Genomic DNA, 22,667 nt, shown 5'->3' on the forward strand with positions numbered 1-22,667 from the left:
CCCTAGTTTCAGAATTAACTATATCACTTTCAAACTTAGTAACTATAATATGTTAATGTAAAATTCTATTTCCTAAAGGCTCCCTTATAGCAAGGTTATTAATTAGCACTTCATTACACAAATCCAAAATAGCCTGATTGAGTTAGTTCTTCAGAAACCCATCTTGTACACACTCCAGGAATTCATCCTCCACAGCATTAGTGCTAATTAGATTTACCCAGTCTATATGTAAATTGAAGTCACCCATTATTACCGTATTAATCATGTTACATGCAGCTCTAATTTCCTGCTTTATACTGTGCCCAACATTACTGCTACAGTTTAGTGGCCTATAAACAACTTCCACCAATGTTTGGTACCGCTTGCTGATTCTTAACTCCACCCAAACTGACTCTAAATCTTGATCCTTCGATCTGTACTGATCCCTTATTAACAGCACTACCCCACCTTTCCCTTTTTGCCTATCCTTCCTTTCTTCCAGTTAGTGACTCCCGTACTACCTGCCTGGTTCTCTTAGACAGCTGGGCAGTCACTTGTTCCCTCTTTGCCTACATGCTCCTAACCTGTGGTGTGACCACCTCCCCAAACGTACTAGGTACATAGAGTCATAGAGGTCTACAGCACAGAAAAAGGCTCTTCGGCCCATCGAGTCTGTGCCGGTCAAACAACATCCCAACTATTCTAATCCCATTTTCTAGCACTACGCCCATAGCCTTGTATGCCATGGCATCGCAAGTGCACATCAAAATGCTTCTTAAATGTTACGAGGGTTTCTGCCTCTACCACCCTTTCAGGCAGTGAGTTCCAGATTCCCACCACCCTCCGGGTGAAAAAATTCTTCCTCACATCCCCTCTAAACCTCCTGCCCCTTACCTTAAATCTATGCCCCCTGGTTCTTGATCCCTCCACCAAGGGGAAAAGTTCCTTTCTGTCTCCCTGCCTCTCATAATTTTATACGCCTCAATCATGTCCCCCCTCAATCTCCTCTGCTCCAAGGAACATAGCCCCAGTCTATCCAATCTCTCCTTATAACTAAAATTTTCCAGCCCAGGCAACATCCTGGTAAATCTCCTCTGCACTCTTCTAGTGCAATCACATCCTTCCTATAATGTGGATTCCAGAACTGCACACAATATTCTAGCTGTGACCTAACCAGCGTTTTATACAGTTCCAGCATAATCTCCCTGCCCTTGTATTCTATGCATCAGCTAATAAAGGCAAGTATCCCATATGCCTTCTAAACCACCTTATCTACCTGTCCCTCTACCTAAAGGGACCGATGGACATGCACACCAAGGTCCCTCTGATCCTCGATACTTCCCAGGGTCCTACCATTCATTGTGTATTCCTGTACCTTGTTTGTTCTGCCCAAGTGCATCACCTCACACTTAAATGGATTAAATTCCATTTGCCACAGCCCATCTGACCAGCCCATCAATATCCTCCTGTAATCTAAGGCTATCCTCCTCACTATTTACCACCCCACCAATTTCTGCATCATCCGCGAACTTACTGATCAACCCTCCTACGTTCAAGTCTAAATCGTTTATATATACCACAAACAGCAAGGGACACAACACTGATCCCTGTGGAACCCCACTGGACACAGGCATCCAGTCACAAAACACCCCTCGACCATCACCCTCTGCTTCCTGCCACTCAGCCAATTCTGGATCCAATTTGCCAAATTGCCTTGGATCCCATGCGCTCTTACCTTCCTTATCAGTTTCCCATGCGGGACCTTATCAAAAGCCTTGCTGAAGTCCAAGCAGACTACGTCAAATACATTGCCCTCATCTACACACCTGGTCACCTCTTCCAAAAATTCAATCAAATTGGTCAGACATGATCTCCCCTTAACAAAACCATGCTGACTGTCCTTAATTAATCCCTGCCTCTCCAAGTGTGGATTAATTCTGTCCCTCAGAATTGCTTCCAATAGTTTCCTCACCTCTGAGGTTAGACTGGCTGGCCTGTAGTTCCCTGGTTTAACCCTTCCTCCCTTCTTGAATAACGGTACCACATTGGCTGTCCTCCAGTCTTCTGGCACCTCTCCTGTGACCAGAGAGGTACTGAAAATTATTGCCACCGCCCCTGCTATCTCCTCCCTTGCCTCACTCAACAGCCTGGGATACATTTCATCCGGGCCTGGAGGTTTATCTATTTTTTAAGCCTGCCAGACCACTTAGAACCTCCTCCATTTCTATGCTAATTTCTTTAATTATATCACAGTCCTTCTGCCTGATTTCCATACCCACATCGTCCCTCTCACTTGTGAACACTGACACAAAGTATTCAGTTAGAACCCTACCTACGTCTTCCGGCTCCACACACAAATTACCACTACGGTCCTCAATGGGCCCTACTCTTTCCCTAGTTATCCTCTTACTCTTAATGTACTTGTAAAATAGCTTTGGATTTTCCTTTATTTAAGTTCTCTGCCTCGTGGACAGTAATTCCAGCCGCCGCTCGAGTTCCAAAACCCAGAGCTCAAGGTTCTGCAGCCAGTGATACTTCCTTCAGATGTATTTATCGAAGACACATTGTGCATCCATGACCTCCCACACTCCATACCTTAACTTTGACAAACTAACTTACCAATTATTCACCAAACAGCTGCTTCTATACTGATGTAAGAACTAAGCACCGCAGACAGAAAAACAGCTCCTCCTTCCCCTCTTCACTGAGCTCCTTCACTCCCCAAACTCAGCTGCTCACTCTGTAAAGGCACACTCTGTGCAAGTCTCACTGACAGCCCTGTATTTATGCTAGCTGAGACTTAGATGATTCAACTCTGCTATCTAAGCTAGCTATCTAATTAGCTAAATAATATAAATATAGGATGGATTTAATTAATTTTTGGTCTTGCTACAAAGCTTCTCACTGGGAACACATATTTTGCAAAATCATCTTATCTCATCTGTCATCCTCCCTTACCCAGGTATTCATTTCTGCTGTGCCCAAAGTCTCTCTATCCTTTCCCACTCCTGATCTTCATCTCTCTGCTACTCCTCAGTGCCTTCATCCAGAAGCATGGGTTCAGCTTCCATTCTTACCCTGATTCAGTTATAGGTCTGCATTTCCTCCAAAAGGGACTCATTCCAGCTCCTTGTCAAATATTAAGATTTGGTTGAGCGAAAACATCCTCCAGTCATGTAAGCAAAACCAAAGTCAACCACTTCTGCTCTTTCAATCACCTATGCACCTTCAGACCCACCTCCATCAACCTTCCTTCTGCCACCTGGTCAAGATCCACTGCCTCTTGAGTAAATAGGGAATAAATGACTTGTTTTCATATTCAAAACCTACAATGGCCTATTCTCACTGCACACTTTCTGTCCTGCCATCTAGAACTCGCCGCTAGCAGTTGCAACTTGCTTGCTCCTTCCTACCTTCTTTCAAAAGTTTCCAAAAAGCCTTTCTCTTCAATTTTTCTCCCCTCTTGCTCAGTCCACAATCTTGCAAACCAATCTAAGATATGTTTCATGCTTGTGAGGAGTGCTACAGAAATGTAAGCTGTCCTATTTAATATGGGTAAGGATATTTTCTATTCAAGCTACAATGTAAATTGCGTAATCAAATGTGTCACATTTTGTGGATTAATCTGATAGATACCCTTTAGATTGCCAACAAAGCAATAGCATCACTGTGTCATTTATTCAATTTGCATTGGCTTCTGCCAGCTTTATAAACCAAGGCAGCAAAAAAAAACAAATCCATGCCAATACAACCTGACCCAGACCTTAGGGAGGCTGTCATTTTCACTAATGTGAGGACACATTTAACTTGAAGTAAGGAGAACACAATGTAAATTATGTGCATGAATCAGTGCTTTGTGTGTGTGTGCAGCATTACTAAGAATGCAAAGCAAGCAAAACAAAACCCTAAATTGATTGATGTTATCTCTGCCTCATTCAGCTAAGAGCAGGCACATTTTTACTGGTGTCACACCAAAGAGACATGCAATAACATAACTATTGCCAATAACCATGTCATTTTCTAGCTCAAGTTAAATGATCATTGCAGCCCATGTCTTCACTCACAGCAAGTGCCGTTCCCCTATGACCCCTCTGCTCACGGTCAAGCAACGTCATGATTATAAGACGCTCGTCCTAGTTTTCAAATCCCTCCATGGCCTCATCCTTCCTTATCTCTGTAATTTCCTCCAAGATATCTGCACTCCTCTAATTCTGATCTCTTCTGCATCCCCAATTTTAATTGCTCCATCAATGGTGGCTGCGCCTTCAGTTGTCCAGGCCCCAAGCTCTGGAATTCCTTCTCTACACCACTCCCCCTTTCTACCTCGCTTTCCTCCTTTAAGACACTCCTTAATACTTAACCTCTTTGACTAAGCTTTTGGTCATCTAACTTATTATCTCCTTACGTAGCTCTGTGTCATACATTGTTTTATAATACTCATGTAAAGCATTGTGGCATGTTTCATTATGTCTGAAGCCCTATATAAACATAAGTTGTTCATGATAATGCTCTGAAAATCCTTGGGCAGTGAGCCTGGCAATTACACCAGGATGTGTTGCTCCTGATGACTGTGTGGGGTAAGTGAGAGGTACTCTAATGTTAATATACAATGCAGATGCTCAATAGCCTGTACAAATTGGAAAGCCTGCTGATATTCAATATCTTGGCCTTTCCATAAACGGTAAGGTCAGGAGTACAATTGTTTGCTGGTGATTCTATAGTGTTCAACTCTGTTCGTAGCTCATCTGACCAGAGCTTAATTGGACCAACCGTATCATTAACATAACTGCCAAAGGCAGGACAAAGGCTGGGTACTCTGTGATGGGGAGGGCTCAGCTCTTGACCCCTGAATGCTTCTCCCAATTTCAGACTTGAGTCAGAAGTGTGATGGCTAACTTGCCATTCGCCTGGATGGGTACAGCTGCCACAACACTTGAGCAGCTTTACACCATCCAGGAGACAGCAGTTTGTGTGACTGGAGCCCCTGACACTAGATTCAATATCCCCTCCTTTTATTATGATAGTACAGTCGAAAATCCTTTATCCATTTATCTGAAAACCAAACACATCCAAAAAATGAATTTTTTTGAACAGCTATGCAGTTAATTTATATCTTAATAAAGCAATGTAATATTATATTACAGGTGTATTAAGCGTGACTAGGCAAGAAATAGGGCGTATGAGAGTTGGCAAATGGAGAAACAACCTAGTAGTTGTAGATTATAACTAGCCTAGGCTTAGGCTATTATAATGTAAGTAGGCCTAGGCCTACCGTATACACGGTAGCTCCAAAAACCAAAAATACCCGAATATCAAAATGCACTCAGCCCCAAGGGTTTTGGATAAAGAATACTCGACCTGTACCATCAACTGCATCGACTGTGGCAGTTCAAAAAGTACAAACACCTCAGGGCAACTAGGAATGGGCAACAAAAATGAGGCTTTACTAGCATTGTTCACACCTTGAAAACAAATTTTAAAAATTAGAAAGTCGGCACTAGTGATCTCACACACACAACACATCAGGGAGTGTTTCTATTTGTTGCTTCTTAACTTCTTGAAAATTGAAATAGGGCAGATATTTAGTACCAACATGCGACTTTGTCACTAGCCACTGCTCTAGTTACTTCTCGCTTGATGATTAATATAATTGATCTAATGACGTGATAGATATAAAATACCATCAGCTCACAATTCTGTCAGTGTCTACAATAGTAGGGCAGTAACAGTATTTAAATAGCCCCTTTCACGACCTCAGGACATCCCGGAGCACTTTTATAGCCAATGAAAGACTTTTTTAAAGTGTAGTCACTGTTGCAATGTCTTTAAGTACCTCCTCCTTGTTGTTGATTTTAGCTGTGGCTAAACTGGTAGCACTCTCACATCTGAGTCAGAAAGTTGTGGGTTCAAATCTGTCTTCAGCAGTTGAGCACAAAAATCAAGACTGATACTCAGTGCAGTGCTGATGAAGTGTTGCGCTAGATGTTAAACTGAGGCCTGGTCTGCCCTGTCAGGTGGATGTAAAAGAGCCTACGGCATTATCCCGGCCAATATTTATCCCTCAACCAACATCATTAAAAAAAGATTACCTCATTATCACATTGCTGTTTTTGGGAAATTGCTGTGTCCAAATTGGTTGTCCCATTTCCTACATTACAGCAGTGACTACATTTCAAAAAGTACTTCATTGGCTGTAAATGTTTTGAAATGTCCAATGGTCATTATCGGTGCTATATAAATGCCAGTCTTTCTTTTTCTTCCTTATTATAACCACCTGTAGAATTTGCAGAGAAACACCTCCATTGTTCTGAAGGTGTGTAATTATTTCTTTCTGTATTTCACCAGCTGTTGCCTGTGTTTAAGTAGATCTTAAAAGCAAAAAACTGCGGATGCTGGAAATCCAAAACAAAAACAAAAATACCTGGAAAAACTCAGCAGGTCTGACAGCATCTGTGGAGAGGAACACAGTTAACGTTTCAAGTCCGTATGACTCTTCAACAGAACAAAGGGAAAATAGAAAAGAGGTGAAATATAAGCTGGTTTAAGTGGGGGTGAGACAGGTAGAGCTGGATAGAGGGCCAGTGATAGGTGGAGATTGCCAAAAGATGTCATAGACAAAAGGTCAAAGAGGTGTTGAAGCTGGTGATATTATCTAAGGAATGTGCTAATTAAGGGTAGAAAGGACAAGCAAGGTACAGATAGCCCTAGTGGGGGTGGGGTGGGGTGGGGTGGGGGGAAGGGATCGAAATAGGCTAAAAGGCAAAGATAAAACAATAGATGGAAATACATTTAAAAATAATGGAAATAGGTGGGAAAAGAAAAATCTATATAAATTATTGGAAAAAAGGGGATCGGAAAGGGGGTGGGGATGGAGGAGAGAGTTCATGATCTAAAGTTGTTGAACTCAATATTCAGTCCAGAAGGCTGTAAAGTGCCTAGTCGGAAGATGAGGTGCTGTTCCTGTTGAACAATGCAGCAGGCCAAGGACAGACATGTGGGCGTGAGAGCAGGGTGGAGTGTTGAAATGGCAAGTGACAGGGAGGTCTGGGTCATGCTTGCGGACAGACCGAAGGTGTTCTGCAAAGCGGTCACCAAGTCTGCGTTTGCTCTCTTCAATATAGAGGAAACCGCAATGGGAGCAGCGAATGCAGTAGACTAAATTGAGGTAAGTGCAAGTGAAATGCTGCTTCACTTGAAAGGAGTGTTTGGGCCCTTGGACGGTGAGGAGAGGGGAAGTAAAGGGGCAGGTGTTGCACCTTCTGTGGTTACATGGGAAGGTGCCGTGGGAGGGGGTTGAGGTGTAGGGGGTGATAGAGGAGTGAACCAGGGTGTCCGGAGGGAACGATCCCTGTGGAATGCCGCCGGGGGGGTGAAGGGAAGATGTGTTTGGTGATGTTATCATGCTGGAGTTGGCGGAAATGGCGGAGGATGATCCTTTGAATGCGGAGGCTGGTGGGGTGATAAGTGAGGACATTGGGGACCCTATCATGTTTCTGGGAGGGAGAGGAAGGTGTGAGGGCGGATGCGCGGATGATGGGCCAGACACGGTTGAGGGCCCTGTCAACGACCGTGGGTGGAAAACCTCGGTTAAGGAAGAAGGAGGACATGTCAGAGGAACTGTTTTTGAAAGTGGCATCATCAGAACAGATGCGACGGAGGCGAAGAAACTGAGAGAATGGGATGGAGTTCTTACAGGAAGTGGGGTGTGAGGAGCTGTAATCGAGGTAGCTGTGGGAGTCGGTAGGCTTGTAATGGATATTGGTGGACAGTCTATCACCAGAAATTAAGACAGAGAGGTCAAGGAAGGGAAGGGAAGTGTCAGAGATGGACCATGTGAAAATGATGGAGATTGGAAGCAAAATTAATAAACTTTTCCAGGTCCCGACGAGAGCATGAAGCAGCACCGAAGTAATCATCGATGTACCGGAGAAAGAGTTGTGGGAGGGGGCCGGAGTAGAACTGGAACAAGGAATGTTCCACATACCCCATAGAGAGACAGGCATAACTAGGGCCCATGCGGGTACCCATAGCCACACCTTTTATTTGGAGGAAGTGAGAGGAGTTTAAGGAGAAATTGTTCAGTGTGAGAACAAGTTCAGCCAGACAGAGGATAGTGGTAGATGGGGATTGTTTGGGCCTCTGTTCGAGGAAGAAGCGGAGAGCAATCAGACCATCCCGGTGGGGGATGGAGGTGTAGAGGGATTGGACGTCCATGGTGAAGAGGAGGCGGTTGGGGCCAGGGAACTGGAAATTATTGATATGATGTAGGGTGTCAGAGGAATCACGGATGTAGGTGGGAAGGGACTGGACAAGGGGAGAGAGAATGGAGTCAAGATAGCAAGAAATGAATTCCATGGGGCAGGAACAGGCTGACACGATCGGTCTGCTGGGACAGTCCTGTTTGTGGATTTTGGGTAGGAGGTAGAAGCGGGCCGTCCAAGGTTGGGAGACTATGAGGTTGGAAGCTGTGGAAGGAAGATCTCCAGAGGAGATGAGGTCAGTAACAGTCCTGGAAACAATGGCTTGATGTTCAGTGGTGGGGTCATGGTCCAGGAGGAAGTGTCTGCGAGTTGACGCTCAGCCTCTGCGAGGTAGAGGTCAGTGTGCCAGACAACAACAGCACCACCCTTGTCAGCAGGTTTGATGACAGTGTCAGGGTTGGACCTGAGAGAACGGAGTGCAGCAAGTTCAGAGAGAGACAGGTTAGAGTGGGTGAGAGGAGCAGAGAAATTGAGACGACTGATGTCACGCCGACAGTTCTCAATGAAAAGATCAAGAGAAGGTAAGAATCCAGAGGGAGGGGTCCAGGTGGAGGGAGAATATTGGAGGCGGGTAAAAGGATCCGTTGAACGGAGAGAGGACTCCTGCCCAAAGAAGTGAGCACGGAGACGAAGGCGGCGGAAGAAGAGTTCAGCATCGTGCCGAGCCCGAAATTCATTGAGATGAGGGCGCAAGGGTATGAAACTAAGTCCTTTGCTAAGCACTGAACGTTCAGCATCGGAGAGGGGAAGGTCAGGGGGTATAGTGAATACACGGCCGGGGATGGGGACAGATGGACAGGCAAGGGTGGAGAGTATTGGATGGGTGTTGGTGTCGATGAGTTGTTGGAACTTGCGTTCCTTTGCACCCGAAAGAAAGAGACAAAGTTTCTTGTTGAGGCATCGCATGAGACGAAGAATAAAATGAAACTGGGGGCATGGACAGCTTAGAAATAGGGTGCGGCGGTGCTGCTGGAGGGAGAGGTCGAGTGTGTTCATATGGCAGCGCATGGCACTGTGTGGATCTCAGGATGTGACGGGAACAGCAGTCCGAGGAGCGTTGTATGTCCCGGAGATACCTGTAATCCTGGGTGGGTTCGAAACATGAGGGATGGAACTTCAGTTGAAATCCACATGGGGTAAGTCGGAGACAGTCACTGAGGAAGGAAATATGGCTGTGAAAGCGAGTTTTGGTAAACACCTTGTCAAACACCAGGAGAGAAATGGAAAGCAATGAAGGTTAACAAGGCAAAAGAGAGAGATGGAAATCCTGTCGGAGAGAAGAGTTCATGGTAGTTCAAGGGTAGTTCAAGAGTTCATGAAGCTCAACGCAAACTGGAGGAACAGCACCTCATCTTCCGACTAGGCACTTTACAGCCTTCTGGACTGAATATTGAGTTCAAAAATTTTAGATCATGAACTCTCTCCTCCATCCCCACCCCCTTTCTGATCCCCCTTTTTTCCAATAATTTATATAGATTTTTCTTTCCCACCTATTTCCATTATTTTAAAATGTATTTCCATCCATTGTTTTATCTTTGCCTTTTAGCCTATTTCGATCCCTTTCCCCCACCCCACCCCCACTAGGGCTATCTGTACCTTTATTATCACATTCCTCAGATAATATCACCAGCTTCAACAACTCTTTGTCCTTTTGTCTATGACATCTTTTGGTTATCTCCACCTATCACTGGCCCTCTATCCAGCTCTACTTGTCCCAAACCCCTTAAACCAGCTCATATTTCACCTCTTTTCTATTTTTCCTTTGTTCTGTTGAAGAGTCATATGGACTCGAAATGTTAACTGTGTTCCTCTCCGCAGATGCTGTCAGACCTGCTGAGTTTTTCCAGGTATTTTTGTTTTTGTTTTAAGTAGAGCTTGCTATTCATTTATGAAAATGACACCATGCATCTGGTATGCTAATCTTAGAAACAGGACACTACAATCTTACTCATGAGGATTATGCATTTTTCTTTTTCTCAATTTTCTTACTTTCAGGACTTGTTTGACCCTCTCAAGGTTTTGTCACTTTCCTAATAATGTGTACACTATTTCATCCCTTAACTCTTAATCAGCTTTCAGATAAGTTTCTGTTCAGCAGTTTGAATGTCATTGAACCCATTAGCTCTCTTTCTGTGATTGCTATAATTGATTTTCTGCATTTCCCCCTGACCCCTTCCTAACCTTCTTCAGAGTGCATACAAATAGTCGTTTGGTAGTACAGAACTTGAGTGCTGCTGAAAAAGAGACATGTTGTCAAAGCTTTTTGTCTTGCACTCATCAGGACAATCACAAGAATACCAATGTCATGAGAAGCAACAACTTTATACCATATGAGAAGAAAGTGCTGATTGGTTGGCAAGTGGACTCTGATTGGTAGAAGCATTGCCATGGAGAATGCACAAGTTAATGATGACTGACAGTTAACTGCCAAGCATTGTTTGAAATTTAAACCAGGCAGCTTGAATTCCAATTGGTCAAGGAATTGCCCTGAGGAATGAATCAGCGAATGGCTGTCACTTATCTTGTTTAGCTGAAACAGGCACAATGTGTGTACATGTTATTTCTGTCTGCAAAGAACAGGGCCCTGTGTATTAATATATGTGGCTTCCTTTACTCACAAATGTGCCATACTGCGAGCCCAACTGAGAATCTTAAATTAATTGTCAGCATAATTTGTAGCACACTGGGGATTATTTAGCAAATGTTGTCCAATCACAGAATTACATCTAATGTTGGACACTGCGTTTTGAGTTTAGTAAGCACGGGCTGGTTGAGTATGGTTTGTACCTCGTCCGTTGCGAACAGCAGAAGGAACATGCTGTTTGATAGAATTTGCCAGTCTTTGGGACATACAGCCTACATACCTAGCATCATACTGGCATTGAAATTTGTATACCACATTATTCGTTTGTGAGATAGGCAGAATGTCTTTTTGGCTTGGTGGCAGCACCCTGTTAGTGGCGATTACCAGCTGCGTAGCTATTGCGTAAAAACAACGTGAAACAACTAGCCTCACTTTTGCTCAAATTTTTGAGCTACCTTGCCCTCCCCTGCTTGACAGTTAACTGTCAGTTACCATTAACTTGTGCATTCTCCATGGCAACACATCTACCAATTAGAGTCCAATTGCCAACCAATCAGCACTCTCTTCTCATACAGTATAAAGTTGTTGCTTCCCCTGACATTGGTATTCTTGCAATTGTCCTGATGAGTACAAATGAAAAGCTTCGACAGAATGTTTCTTTTTTCAGCAATACTCATAGTACATACAGTACTCAAAATGTTACAAACTGTCTATGCTTAAAAAGGTACTGTCCAACCTGCACTGTATTTCCAGCATTTGATATTTTCACTTATTATCCTTTGTTTTGTATACCTTCCAGATTTTCCAGAGTATGCCTTTGACTTGATGTCCCTCCAACCATGGCAGGCGACCCATTTCCAGGCCTTCAACCAGGCCATTCTAAACAGGTTAGTAAACACTTGGTTCATCATTCAGTTTTACCTCCCTAACTCAACAGGTATCACTGAGAAGGGGAAAAGATTGAGTACTGACTTTCACATATAAACTGGAGTTATATTGTGCAGTGATTCAGCACATCAATGGCACCAGCATACCATAAGAACTGAACAACCCTTACAAACCTCTTTAAAATACATTCAAATTGGGAACTTTGAATTTTATGGGTGGTGTTATACGATAACACTTACCACAACTATGTTTACTTACAATACATTCTTATCACCCATGGGAATGTAAGAAACACCAGCAACTGGAATGTAAACATGAATTGAAAAGCTACAGAAAATTATAATCTACTGAATAAGGAGTGCTATTGAAGGTCCACAACTACCAATGACTGTGTTAAATACTGATCACTTGAACAAATACTAAAATAGCTCACCGTGGGAACAGAGTTCACATTCTTTATGATGAGACGTAAATGTTATTGTATTACATTAATTCACTGGTAAAGTTACCATTTTTAGTTTCACAAATACCAGTTAATTTATAATTCAAAATTATGTTATAACGACTTTTCTGGTAGCATCTGTATGGCACAATTGGTAAATAACATGGGGCACAAGCTCAGAGTTATCACTAGAACAGCCAACAAGATGGAACGATACTTTTCCTCACGCAAAGGCTTATTAGAACATAGAATGTTTCACCACTGAAGCAGAGAATACAAAATAAATTAAAAGGGAATTGGATAAGTATTTGAGAAGGAGGAATATAAAAGAGCACAGGAAATGGGCTGAGAATAAATAGATCCAACTGAAAAGTTAGCACTGTCAAAGATACCATCAATCAAAGACCTCCTTCTGTACTCAGTACTCAGCTCAGCACAGAATTAAGTCATACAGACCAGGAGGATCCCAGGTTCAATCCCCAGCCTCTGGCTTGTTTGCTGACTCCTGTGCTTTAATTGGTATTCGCATTTCTAGACACAGGAGCAGAAATATTCCTGATCACTGTCCAGTAACCCCTGAAGAGAAGTGCATGTACGAAAACATTGGAGGTGCCTCACACAATCAAATAGCCCGATAATGCTCAGTTTTACGCAACATATGAAGAATGATCACTTGTATGAGGTAGCTCCCAACCACAGAATGACAACCAGTACAATTCAATGAGAGTTATTTTGATGAAAGAGTGAAAACAGGTGCTAAAGGGTGCCGTGGTAATAAGACACACATGTTTGAAAGTCTGGATTTAGCATACAATTTTGGTTCTAAGTACTGATTACCATAATTTGAACTTGCCTGGGGGTGCTAAAGCAATCATCTATAGATTTAGCATTTCAATGCTGATTACTGGCAACTTTTGTGGAGCAGGATATGTGGGCTTCTCGCACCCACTTTCACTGAAGGGGTGGGGTGGACTGGCTGACACAAGGCACCAGGTTTCAGGATGGCTCAAGGACCGAGTGAAAGGGTGCACAGGTTCTCAGCTGCAGCACTGAAGGTCCTGGTGGAAGAGATCCCACAAGGGGGAAAGGTGCCATCTCTCCCTCCTCACCCTCTTGTCCCCCTCTCCTGAAGTATCTCATACTATCCTACCTGGCTTCTATTCCTTGTCCAGACCAAGAGGGATCCCCATCAAGGTGCCAATGACAAAGCATGCACTTTCTCCTGATGACTCCTATAAGGTGTCCAAAAAGGCCCAGGAGCTAGTAATTACTCTTTTCAGATGAAGCCCTAAGCAAATTTCCAAAATAAGTATTGCTTGAGTAAAGTCTTTACAAAGTTCACCAGAGAGTCTTCTGATTCGTTTCAGAGGTCCTCTTCACAGTTCCATCAGCAATGGCCATGAAATGGTCAGACTTAAAGGGACTTTAAGTAACACTTGAAATCTACACCAAGGCCATGTTTACTCCCAAAAAAACTAGTCACTGTTCAGAAAGAGTGTTAGTTGAAGTGCTAACTACCAAAATGCCATGCAGCTTCTATGATGATAGCTAGCATGCATTTTAGGTGGCAATCAGTTGTTTAACACCCTCCAGGCTACCATGCCTAGTGCTGCTTTCAACTCCTTCACCAATCTGCATCTTGTGCATCTTGCACTAAACAAGATTAAACAGGCATTTCTGCTTAAGAGTCCATCTTAGCCACCTCTTTAGCACCTGAGATATTTGGCAAAAATGTCTTCCAGCCAGGGGAAAATCCTGAATATCAAACATTCCTTTCTGTTTATTAGCTTAATTGTAAATGTCTGGTTTAAACTTACCCAACAGGCCAATTTAATATGTATCAAGGATGAAGAGTGTTCCTGAGAAACATTCTGGTTTTTGCTGTAGGAATTTCCAGTCAGGTATGAGAAAATGTAATCTGCACCCGATAAATTAAAATGGCTGTGGTGCAATTTAATTGCTGAGATGAACGTGGGTAGAAGCAAATTACATCATAAGTGAACTTAATCTGTCTTTGAAGCAAGAATCTCATATGACACTTGGCATTTCAAAATGAAAACTTCTTCATTCTTTACTTACCAGCTAAGTTCCTCTGTTCAATATTAACTAGCCCCTCATACAAGTCCTTGACTGGGTTCTTGCCAGTTAAAAGGATTCCATGTAACCAGATCAGCAACACCCTGTGGCCATGTTCCTTATAACTTTTTGATCCTAAACAAACAGAAATAAATATTTGTAAACAATTCACAACAAGCTGCCTGAATAGGAACAAGCTTTAAGCAAGCCTTAAACTCATTCAACCTACTTAGATGCAAATGCTACCTTGTGATTAAGCAACTTCAGTGTATTAACTGAGTGCCTGATGTGATTTCACAAGCCAATATATTTGGTAATTAAAATCTTTAGACACCACACTGATTTACCAATCATACGAGACAGGAAGACTAATTAACAAAAACCTTTTAAAGAGAAATCCTTCAAATATTAGCCAAAGCGCAATTGAAGAATGAGTCTGAGTTAATGCCTAACCACTCAAAGGAAAACATAATGAAATATACCGCACTTATTTTGTAACATGCTGCCAAACTAAACAAGTGCCTAGATCGGCAAATGTCCTTGTTCTGTCACACTAAAGCTCTGGAGACGTGATTAAAAAGATTTCCTTTCAAGAAACATGAGGTGACAATAAAATATAAGCATCAGATCTTCGTGGGACATAAGCTCTCACAATTAATTAGAGGCAAAGACAAAAGAGCTGATTTTCCTCTGCAGTACTACTGTTAACCATGTCTAAAAGGCTACAAACTGGTGCTTTATAGTGAGTAAAGAGAGATTTGTATTGGGATACAGTGTATAATTACACTGTATATAGCTATAACTACTTCCCTTGGTAAACTGGGAGCCAGTATATGCCTTGTGACGAAAGTATAATAATTTTCAAAATATTTTTCTGGTTTATCGTGAAGTAGGTTTATGGATGTGATTATAGTCAGGTCTGTCTGCATTTGGAGTCAAGCAGACTGCAAGCTTGAAATCATCAAAGGAAGCTAGATGTAGGAATGTGCTTGACATGTTAATGAGTAAACATGGATGCTGGCTTAGCATGTAACGTGTGAAGGGAATTTTCATTTTTAGATAAAGAAGGGATTGTTGGATTTCAAAGGGATGTTAGTATATTTACAACTAGCCAGATAAGCAAAGCTAAGGAACGTGTTTATTTTTCCCAAAGGTTGCTGACAATATTGGCAACATGAAAGTTTTTATATTATGAGGAAGATACAGTTTCAAAGACATATGGAACAATAGAATTTACATATTAAAAAGAGAGAAACATACATATAAAGGAGAACAAAAGGCTATGTGGAGAAGGCCATGTAAAATTTAACAGGAGTGTGTGAAACAGTCTTCAAGAAGCCTCCAGCCATTTGTGCATAAGTCTGCTATGTAAAGTAACTGAAGTTGGAAACACCCAGCTGGAATTCCACTGTCAAGTGGGTACTGTGTTAATTTGCTGAGTTTGTTTTAAATCTAAAACATATTTTGGACTGTTGCCTTAAAGGGGGTGTGTAACCGGGAATCAAGCTAATTAAGAATTTTAAGATTTGTTATAGTAATAAGTAATTGTAGTCTTATGTATGTGCTGAAATCTTTTATTTTGTTAATAAATATTTTAATTTAATTTCTAAAATCTAAATGTCTTGGTGGACTCATTACTTCTGAATTCAGTGCATACGTTGTCTCGTAACAAATACAAATTGCAAAACCGCTGTGATAGCACGACCAAGTTTCCCTTGTGGATTTGGTCCACCTGGCACACATCATCTGCCACGTCATAACAGCCTTGAATACACAGGGATATACAAGAGATTACAACAAAGGGGGCTGGCACCATTCTGGCACTAATGAATAAATTAATTCACCTTTGTAGTCCTTAAATGTGAAAGATTTGCAAAATATTGAGTGGCAAGAGAAAACCTTGGATAGGTTGGCTAGCCAATTGAAATCCACGCCATCTAAGGAAGATAAGTATAAATTCCAGCAGAACCAAGATTTTTATTTTAAAATGGGATGGTCAATAAATACTGGCTTTGCCAATGATGCCTATATGCCATGAACAAATAAAAAGAGAAAATATTTCTTCATGCAGCCATCCTTGAGTTACCAGGAACATTTGTACTTTGTATCTGCCGGGACAGTAGGGGTGATTCTGAGTATGAGTGGAATATAGCAGAGAACAAGGAAGGGCCACCTGACTCAACAGGCTCACTCCTTTTACAGATCACATACTATCTATTCTGTCATCCAACATCCCCTCAGTTATGCTTAGTTATGATTGTGTGGTGGAATGGGAGCAAAATATGGAGCTTGTGTGCATTTGAAGTGATAAATGCAAAGTAAACATTTTTCAACACTGTAAAGAAATCAAATTCTGTCTCAACAAATGAAGAAAGCAAGATAAATGATATTTTCAGCTTTTAGTCAGGCCAATACGGCCAATTTTTATGCATTGAAGTGAATGGAAGGTCAGTACCACATCATGATCCTCAGTTCTCTCTGTGGGTCCTTATTTCCAAACAAGTGACAGGAATACTGAATGGTTAAGATCTCTGAATGAATAATATCCTACAGTTCCCAGTTGATTTTATCACTGCATTTTGATTATTTTCATCTACAAGAAAGTACAATTTTCTGACAAACTGTCAGATCGTTGGAAATGTTGATTGAAGCCAGGTTAGAGTAAGAGACCAAACTATTGAATTTATGCAAACAAATAGATCAGCATATATTTGGTGTACCATACTGTATCTAAAAAAAAGCTTTATTCACATAAATATGTTCACATAAATGAGTTCTATTAAGTAATGGATGAAAACTCAGGGTTTTAGGCTCTTAATTAAGTGCTGTTCAAAACTGATAAATCAAGTACAGACAGGATTGCCTACATACATGCAACTTCCACTTAGTTAGAACCTTCAAGATAAAAAAGCTTCCAAGGTGCTTCACAGAGGCACAAGGAAAAATATGGATGCCAAGCCAAAGGTGATAGTAGTAGCAAGGGTAACCAAAACCTGGGTCAAAGAAATTAGTTTATAGGAAGATCTTAACAAGGAGATAGAGGTAGAGGAGTTAATGGAGGGAATTCCAGAGTGTGGAAGCTAGGAGTGGGATTTTGGGTTGGGAGACAGTGGCATACTGGCAACGTTACTTGGCAAGTAATCCAGAGGCCCAGGTTAATGCTCTAGGGGCATGGATTCAAACCCCACCACGACAGCTGGTGCAATTTGAATTCAATTAATAAAATCCGGAGTTAAAAGCTTGTCTCAATAACAGTGAAATTTTCCATCCTTACATGATATGGGCTACATGTGACTCCAGACTCTCAGAAAATATGATTGACTCCTATCTGCCCTCCGAATGGCCTAGCAAACCACTCAGCTCAAGGGCGATCAGGGATGGTAACAAATGTTGGCTTTGCCAGCGTGCCCACATGCCATCAAGGATTTCATTGGGGTCATAATGTTCACTCATTGACATTGGGGTCACAAGTACCCGACACCACATTGTGTGGGAAACGGTCACCCAGCAGTGATTTTCTCTGAATTGGCCAATTAATGGCCAGATGATAGGCTCACCGTCCAATTAAGGATGGCAGGCAGTCTCTCAAAGCTGGAGGATCAACAGAAGGTCCTCCAACACTGAAGGAGCAGCTGCTTGCAGTTCAGGTAATGAGAGAGGGAGAGGGCACCTCCATCTTGAGGCGCCCTCTCGACAATTTATGGCCTGAATTTTTCAGGAGGCGGGTGGACTTATCAGGGGCGGTCGCGGAGCCAATCGCCGCCCGCAATCGGCTCTGCGCCGCCATTTTACACGGGCGGGCCAATTAAGGCCTGCCCTGCATTATATGCGAGCCGTAGCGCTCAGCGCTACCTGTGCGGGCGGTGGGTGGAGGGAGAGTCGGGGCCAGCACTCTTTCGTGCATGCCGACTGAAAAATCCTGCCCTATATGTTTGAAGTTTTAAAAGATGGCCACAGCGTCTGGGCCACCATACGTGCATAGGTCATTGAAGATGGCAGGGCACATTGAGAGATCAGTTAATAAAGCATATAGTATCTTAGGCTTTGTTAATAGGGGCATTGAGTACAAGAGTAAGGAAGTCATGTTAAACTTGTATAAGACACTATTTAGGGCTCATCTGGAGTACTGCATCCAGTTCTGGGCGTCATATTTGAGGAAGGATGTGAAGACATTGGAGAGAGTATAAAGGCGATTCACTAGAATGATTCACGGGATGAAGAACTGTAGCTATGAGGAGAGGTTGGGACTGTTTTCCTTGGAGAAGAGAAGGCTGAGAGAAGACTTTATAGAGGTATTCAAGATCCTGAGGGGTACAGACAGGGTAAATAGTGAGAAACAGATTCCACTCAAGAAAACATCAAGAACTAGAGGGCACAGATTCAAAATATTTGGCAAAAGGCGTAAATGTGGTGTAAATTTTTCGCCCAGAGGGTGGTTGGAGTCTGGAACAAACTTCCTGAAAGAGTGGTGGAGGCAGGTTCAATTGAAGTATTCAAAAGGGAATTGGATTGCTACCTGAAAAGAGGGAATGTACAAGATTACGGAGTTAAGGCAGGGGCACGGGACTAGGTGGAATACTCTTTCAGAGAGCCAGTGCAGACTCGATGGGCCAAATAGCCTCCTTCTGCACTATAAAGATTCTGTGATTGCGGAGGGGAAACCCCACCACAGGGCGGCTTGGGCCCACAGCTTTGGCCAGGCAGGCAAGTAAGGCCTCAAAGCCAGTGAGACCACATCCGGAATACTATGTACAATTTTGGTCTCCTTATTTGAAAGAAGATATAATTGTGTTAGAAGCAGTTCAGACAAGGTTCCATCAATTCATTCCTTGGATGAGGGGCTTATCTTATGAAGAAAGGTTGAAAAGTTTGGGCCAATACCCATTGGAGTCTAGAAGAATGAGAGGTTTCCTTACTGAAAGATAGAAGATCCTAAGGGGACTTGATAGGGTAGATACCAGGAGAGACCAGAACTAGGGTACACAATTTAAGAATAAGAGGTCTACTGTTTAAGACAGAGATGAGGAGAATTTTTTTTCTCTTACAGGGTTGTTAATATGTGGAATTCCAAAAAGCAGTGGAGGCTGATTGAATTTATTCAGGCAGAATTAGATAGATTTTTGATAGACAAGAGAGTCAAGGGTTATGGGAGACAGACGGGCAAGTAGAGTTGAGACCACAACCGGATCAGCCATGGTCTTACTGAATGGCAGAGCAGGCTCAAAGGGCTGAATAGCCTCCTTCTGCTATGTCCTATGTTCTTATGTTCCCTTGGTCTGCTGCTGGGAGGCCATCTCCAAACAACTGGCCTTGTTCCCAATGACGCTGGGATTACAAAGACTGACTGGAAAATGGGCATTAATAGGCCATTTACTCACCTCAATGGCCTACCCTCCACTTGCAGGCAGGTAGGTAGTCCTTCCAACCCAGATCCTGCCTCTAGGAAAGTGACCCGGGGCAGGATGGTGCCAGCAAACCAGCATGCCAGCCAGCAGTGCAAATTTTCATGCTTGCCCCCCTCCGCACTGAAACCTTTGCCCTATAAAGCTACAATAAACATCGACCACAGCTGCAATTGGTGTCTTACTCTACATCCGTCCACTGTACATACACATTAAGAATTAGGCTGGCAGCTTTGTCTTTTTCGATCAAGTGGTTGTTTGACACATGCAGAAATTCACCACAATGTTTTAAGTCTCTCCACATGAAGCAACCAAGAAGCCCACACAAGAAGAGTTTCCGATAACCTGATATGAAATGCAAATTCGTCCCTCACTCGCCAATGGTTTCCTTCACCGTGTTTGTCTCTCTACACTCTTAGAAATAACAAACTGCAGAGAGGCAAATACTCCTACAAGCTAATTGAAATGCCTGTCTGATCCCACATTTATTTACATCGAGTTAGATTTATTATATAAAAATCTTGGTTACTACTATTGTTCAGTTAAAAGACCACATTCTTCATGAAAGAATGCTTAGTAAACTTTTTTTTTATTCATTCACAGGATATGGGCTTCGCTGGCTGGGCCAGAACTTATTGCCCATCCCTTGTTGCCCTCGAGCTGCCTTCTTGAACTGCTGCAGTCCATATGGTGTAGGTACACCCACAGTGCTGTTAGGAAGGGAGTTCCAGGGTTTTGACCCAGCGACAGTGAAAGAACAGTGATATATTTCCAAGTCAGGATGGGACTGACTTGGAGGGGAACTTCCAGTTGGTGGTTATTCCCATCTATCGGCTGCCCTTGTCGTTCTAGGTGGTAATGGTCGTGGGTTTGGAAGGTGCTGTGTAAGGAGCCTTGGAGAATTCCTATTTAGTTTAAGAAGAATATCCAGAAGAACTACACATTATTTATTTTCATCATGAGGATACACAAAAGCTGTGGTGTATTTTTGATGAAATATTTAGCAAGAACTCGTTATGAGGGGGAATTGCAATGCCTTTCTGTACTGATACACAATGTTTACAAGCAGTTCTTTGCAATGGCAAGTCTCTGTTATTAACCATGCAGGAAGCAGAGGTTAGGTGCTTCTCCACAGTGAATGACTGTGCCCACTCAAAGGCAAATTACTGGGAGCAGGTCTCCTACTGGGGAATGAAGTGAAGGATGGAGAAGAATGGGAGGAGACGGTGATCACAATCACTTCATGCCTTTTGATGACTTCAGCTTATAAATTTGCTTTATTCTGTGCGTCTATCTGCATATTAACAGATGTCCCTACCTGTCCATTGTTCCTCAATTCCTTTAACCTGCTCCTCAGTGAAATTCCACTGCACCGCAAGTTTCTTCCAATCCTTTGGTTTCAAGTTATGGTATGCCATGCTCCATATGGCTGTCCGGAGCTGGCTCGTCTGTGTGGTGTGGTCTGGTTTAAATGTTAATGGGTAACTGCTTGCTGGGATTGCAGTGCTGTCTTGTATTTCCTGAAAAACAAGGGACTGTGTTACCTCAGATTTATACACAAGAGTATCAGAACAAAGCAGACAAGATTGTTTTCCAACTCTTGGCACAGTTGTGATATGACACTATTTGTGCTACATTCCTCATGGAACAATGTGAGAATTTTCAGCTCACACAGACCAGGCAAGAAAGTGCTTGCTCACTTAAATATTACTTCCTTTAATCCAAGCACCAGCACACCGTAAAGTAATTAGCTAAAGAAACTGAATATAAGTAAAATGAATCATTGCAATAGAATGCTTCTTGAAATCCTGCCCACAGCAGAGACGCCTAAGTTCTGTAGTATAAAAGGTTAACAGATGGGATATGCTAATGTTTGACATAGGTGATGATGTACTACTGACATCAGTCAGTCATGTGTTAGACTCGAGAGAGAGAGAGAGAGAGAGAGAGAGGGCTGAATTAGGAGGGAAGTTGAATGGCGGGCGCATACAAGCACGCTTCCAATCGGCGCCCCCAATCGGAGGCGCGGCGCCATTTTACATGGGCGGACCAATTAAGACTCACCCAGCGTGACGTCCGCACAGAAGCGCTACGCGCTCCCTGTGCGGGCGGGGGGGGATTCCCAAAATCGAGAGTGCACTCTTTCGCATATGCGCACGAAAGAGCGCACTCATCTCCCTGAGGCTAAATGCAGCCTCAGGGAGATTGGCTCCAAATGTTAAAAACCTAAAAATAGGAAAATAAAATTTCCCAAACATGTCCCCTCATGTGACAATGTCATAATTTTTACAAAACCTTTATTAAAATTTTTAAAATCCTACATGAAACCTCATCCCGCCGGTGGATGAGGTTTCATGTTTCTTCTAGTTCCCGCCGGGGCTCCTGGCCTGCCCGCCAACCTTAAGGTTGGACGGGCAGGTCTTTTAATTACTTAATTGACCCTGTCAATGGCCTCAATTGGCCATTGACAGGTCGGCAGGCGCGCAGCTGATTTCGCTGCGTCCCCGCCTTCCTGAAAATTTAAATGAGGCGGGGTGACGTTGGGACCCGCCCCCGCTCGCCGACGCATAAAATCCTGCCCAGAGGTTAGAATCATGCCTAGGAGCAACGTGCCCACTCGGTAACCTGATTAGATGTAGTATTAATAAACAAGTGTCAAGCAGATAGCAGAGCATGTCTACAATCTGTCTAAGAACCAAGTCCCACACCTAGGGTCCAAGATAGAAGGATCCATATCAGAACAGTTCTCCTCATGGAAGACCATCTTATGAATTCTCCTGGTGGAGCATTCCAGCTCACATTGGCTGAAATGGAAAGTAAATAATGTTTAAGCTTCTTCTGACCCCTGCTCCCTTTCCTTCCCTCATGGCTGGTCAGAAAGTTAAAATCAATTTCCCACTCAGCCATCGGTCGAAGCATAATGTACAATATGCATATGTTTATGAAATGAATGATCCCATTGGCTTTAGGTGGCTGTCCTTGCCACAGCTTGAGTTCCAACCAGTTGCATTTGGCCCACCACCATATTAAAATTG

At 42.9% G+C, this 22,667-nt stretch overlaps 1 protein-coding gene across 2 annotated transcripts in view; it reads right to left on the reverse strand.

Moving 5' to 3' along the window:
• LOC144693697 (uncharacterized) overlaps positions 1-22,667 on the reverse strand; it is a 111,587-nt gene that overhangs the window by 27,987 nt on the left and 60,933 nt on the right. For both annotated transcript variants that reach the window (XM_078563609.1, XM_078563616.1), the window contains exons 13-14: positions 20,951-21,152; positions 14,234-14,365 (exon numbers count right to left, since the gene is read on the reverse strand). In XM_078563609.1, the coding sequence (XP_078419735.1) occupies positions 14,234-14,365; positions 20,951-21,152 (334 nt within the window). The remainder of the gene's footprint in view (positions 1-14,233; positions 14,366-20,950; positions 21,153-22,667) is intronic.

Source organism: Cetorhinus maximus, chromosome 2 (assembly GCF_964194155.1).
Source record: "Cetorhinus maximus chromosome 2, sCetMax3.hap1.1, whole genome shotgun sequence".
In the NCBI taxonomy this organism is placed as follows: domain Eukaryota; kingdom Metazoa; phylum Chordata; class Chondrichthyes; order Lamniformes; family Cetorhinidae; genus Cetorhinus; species Cetorhinus maximus.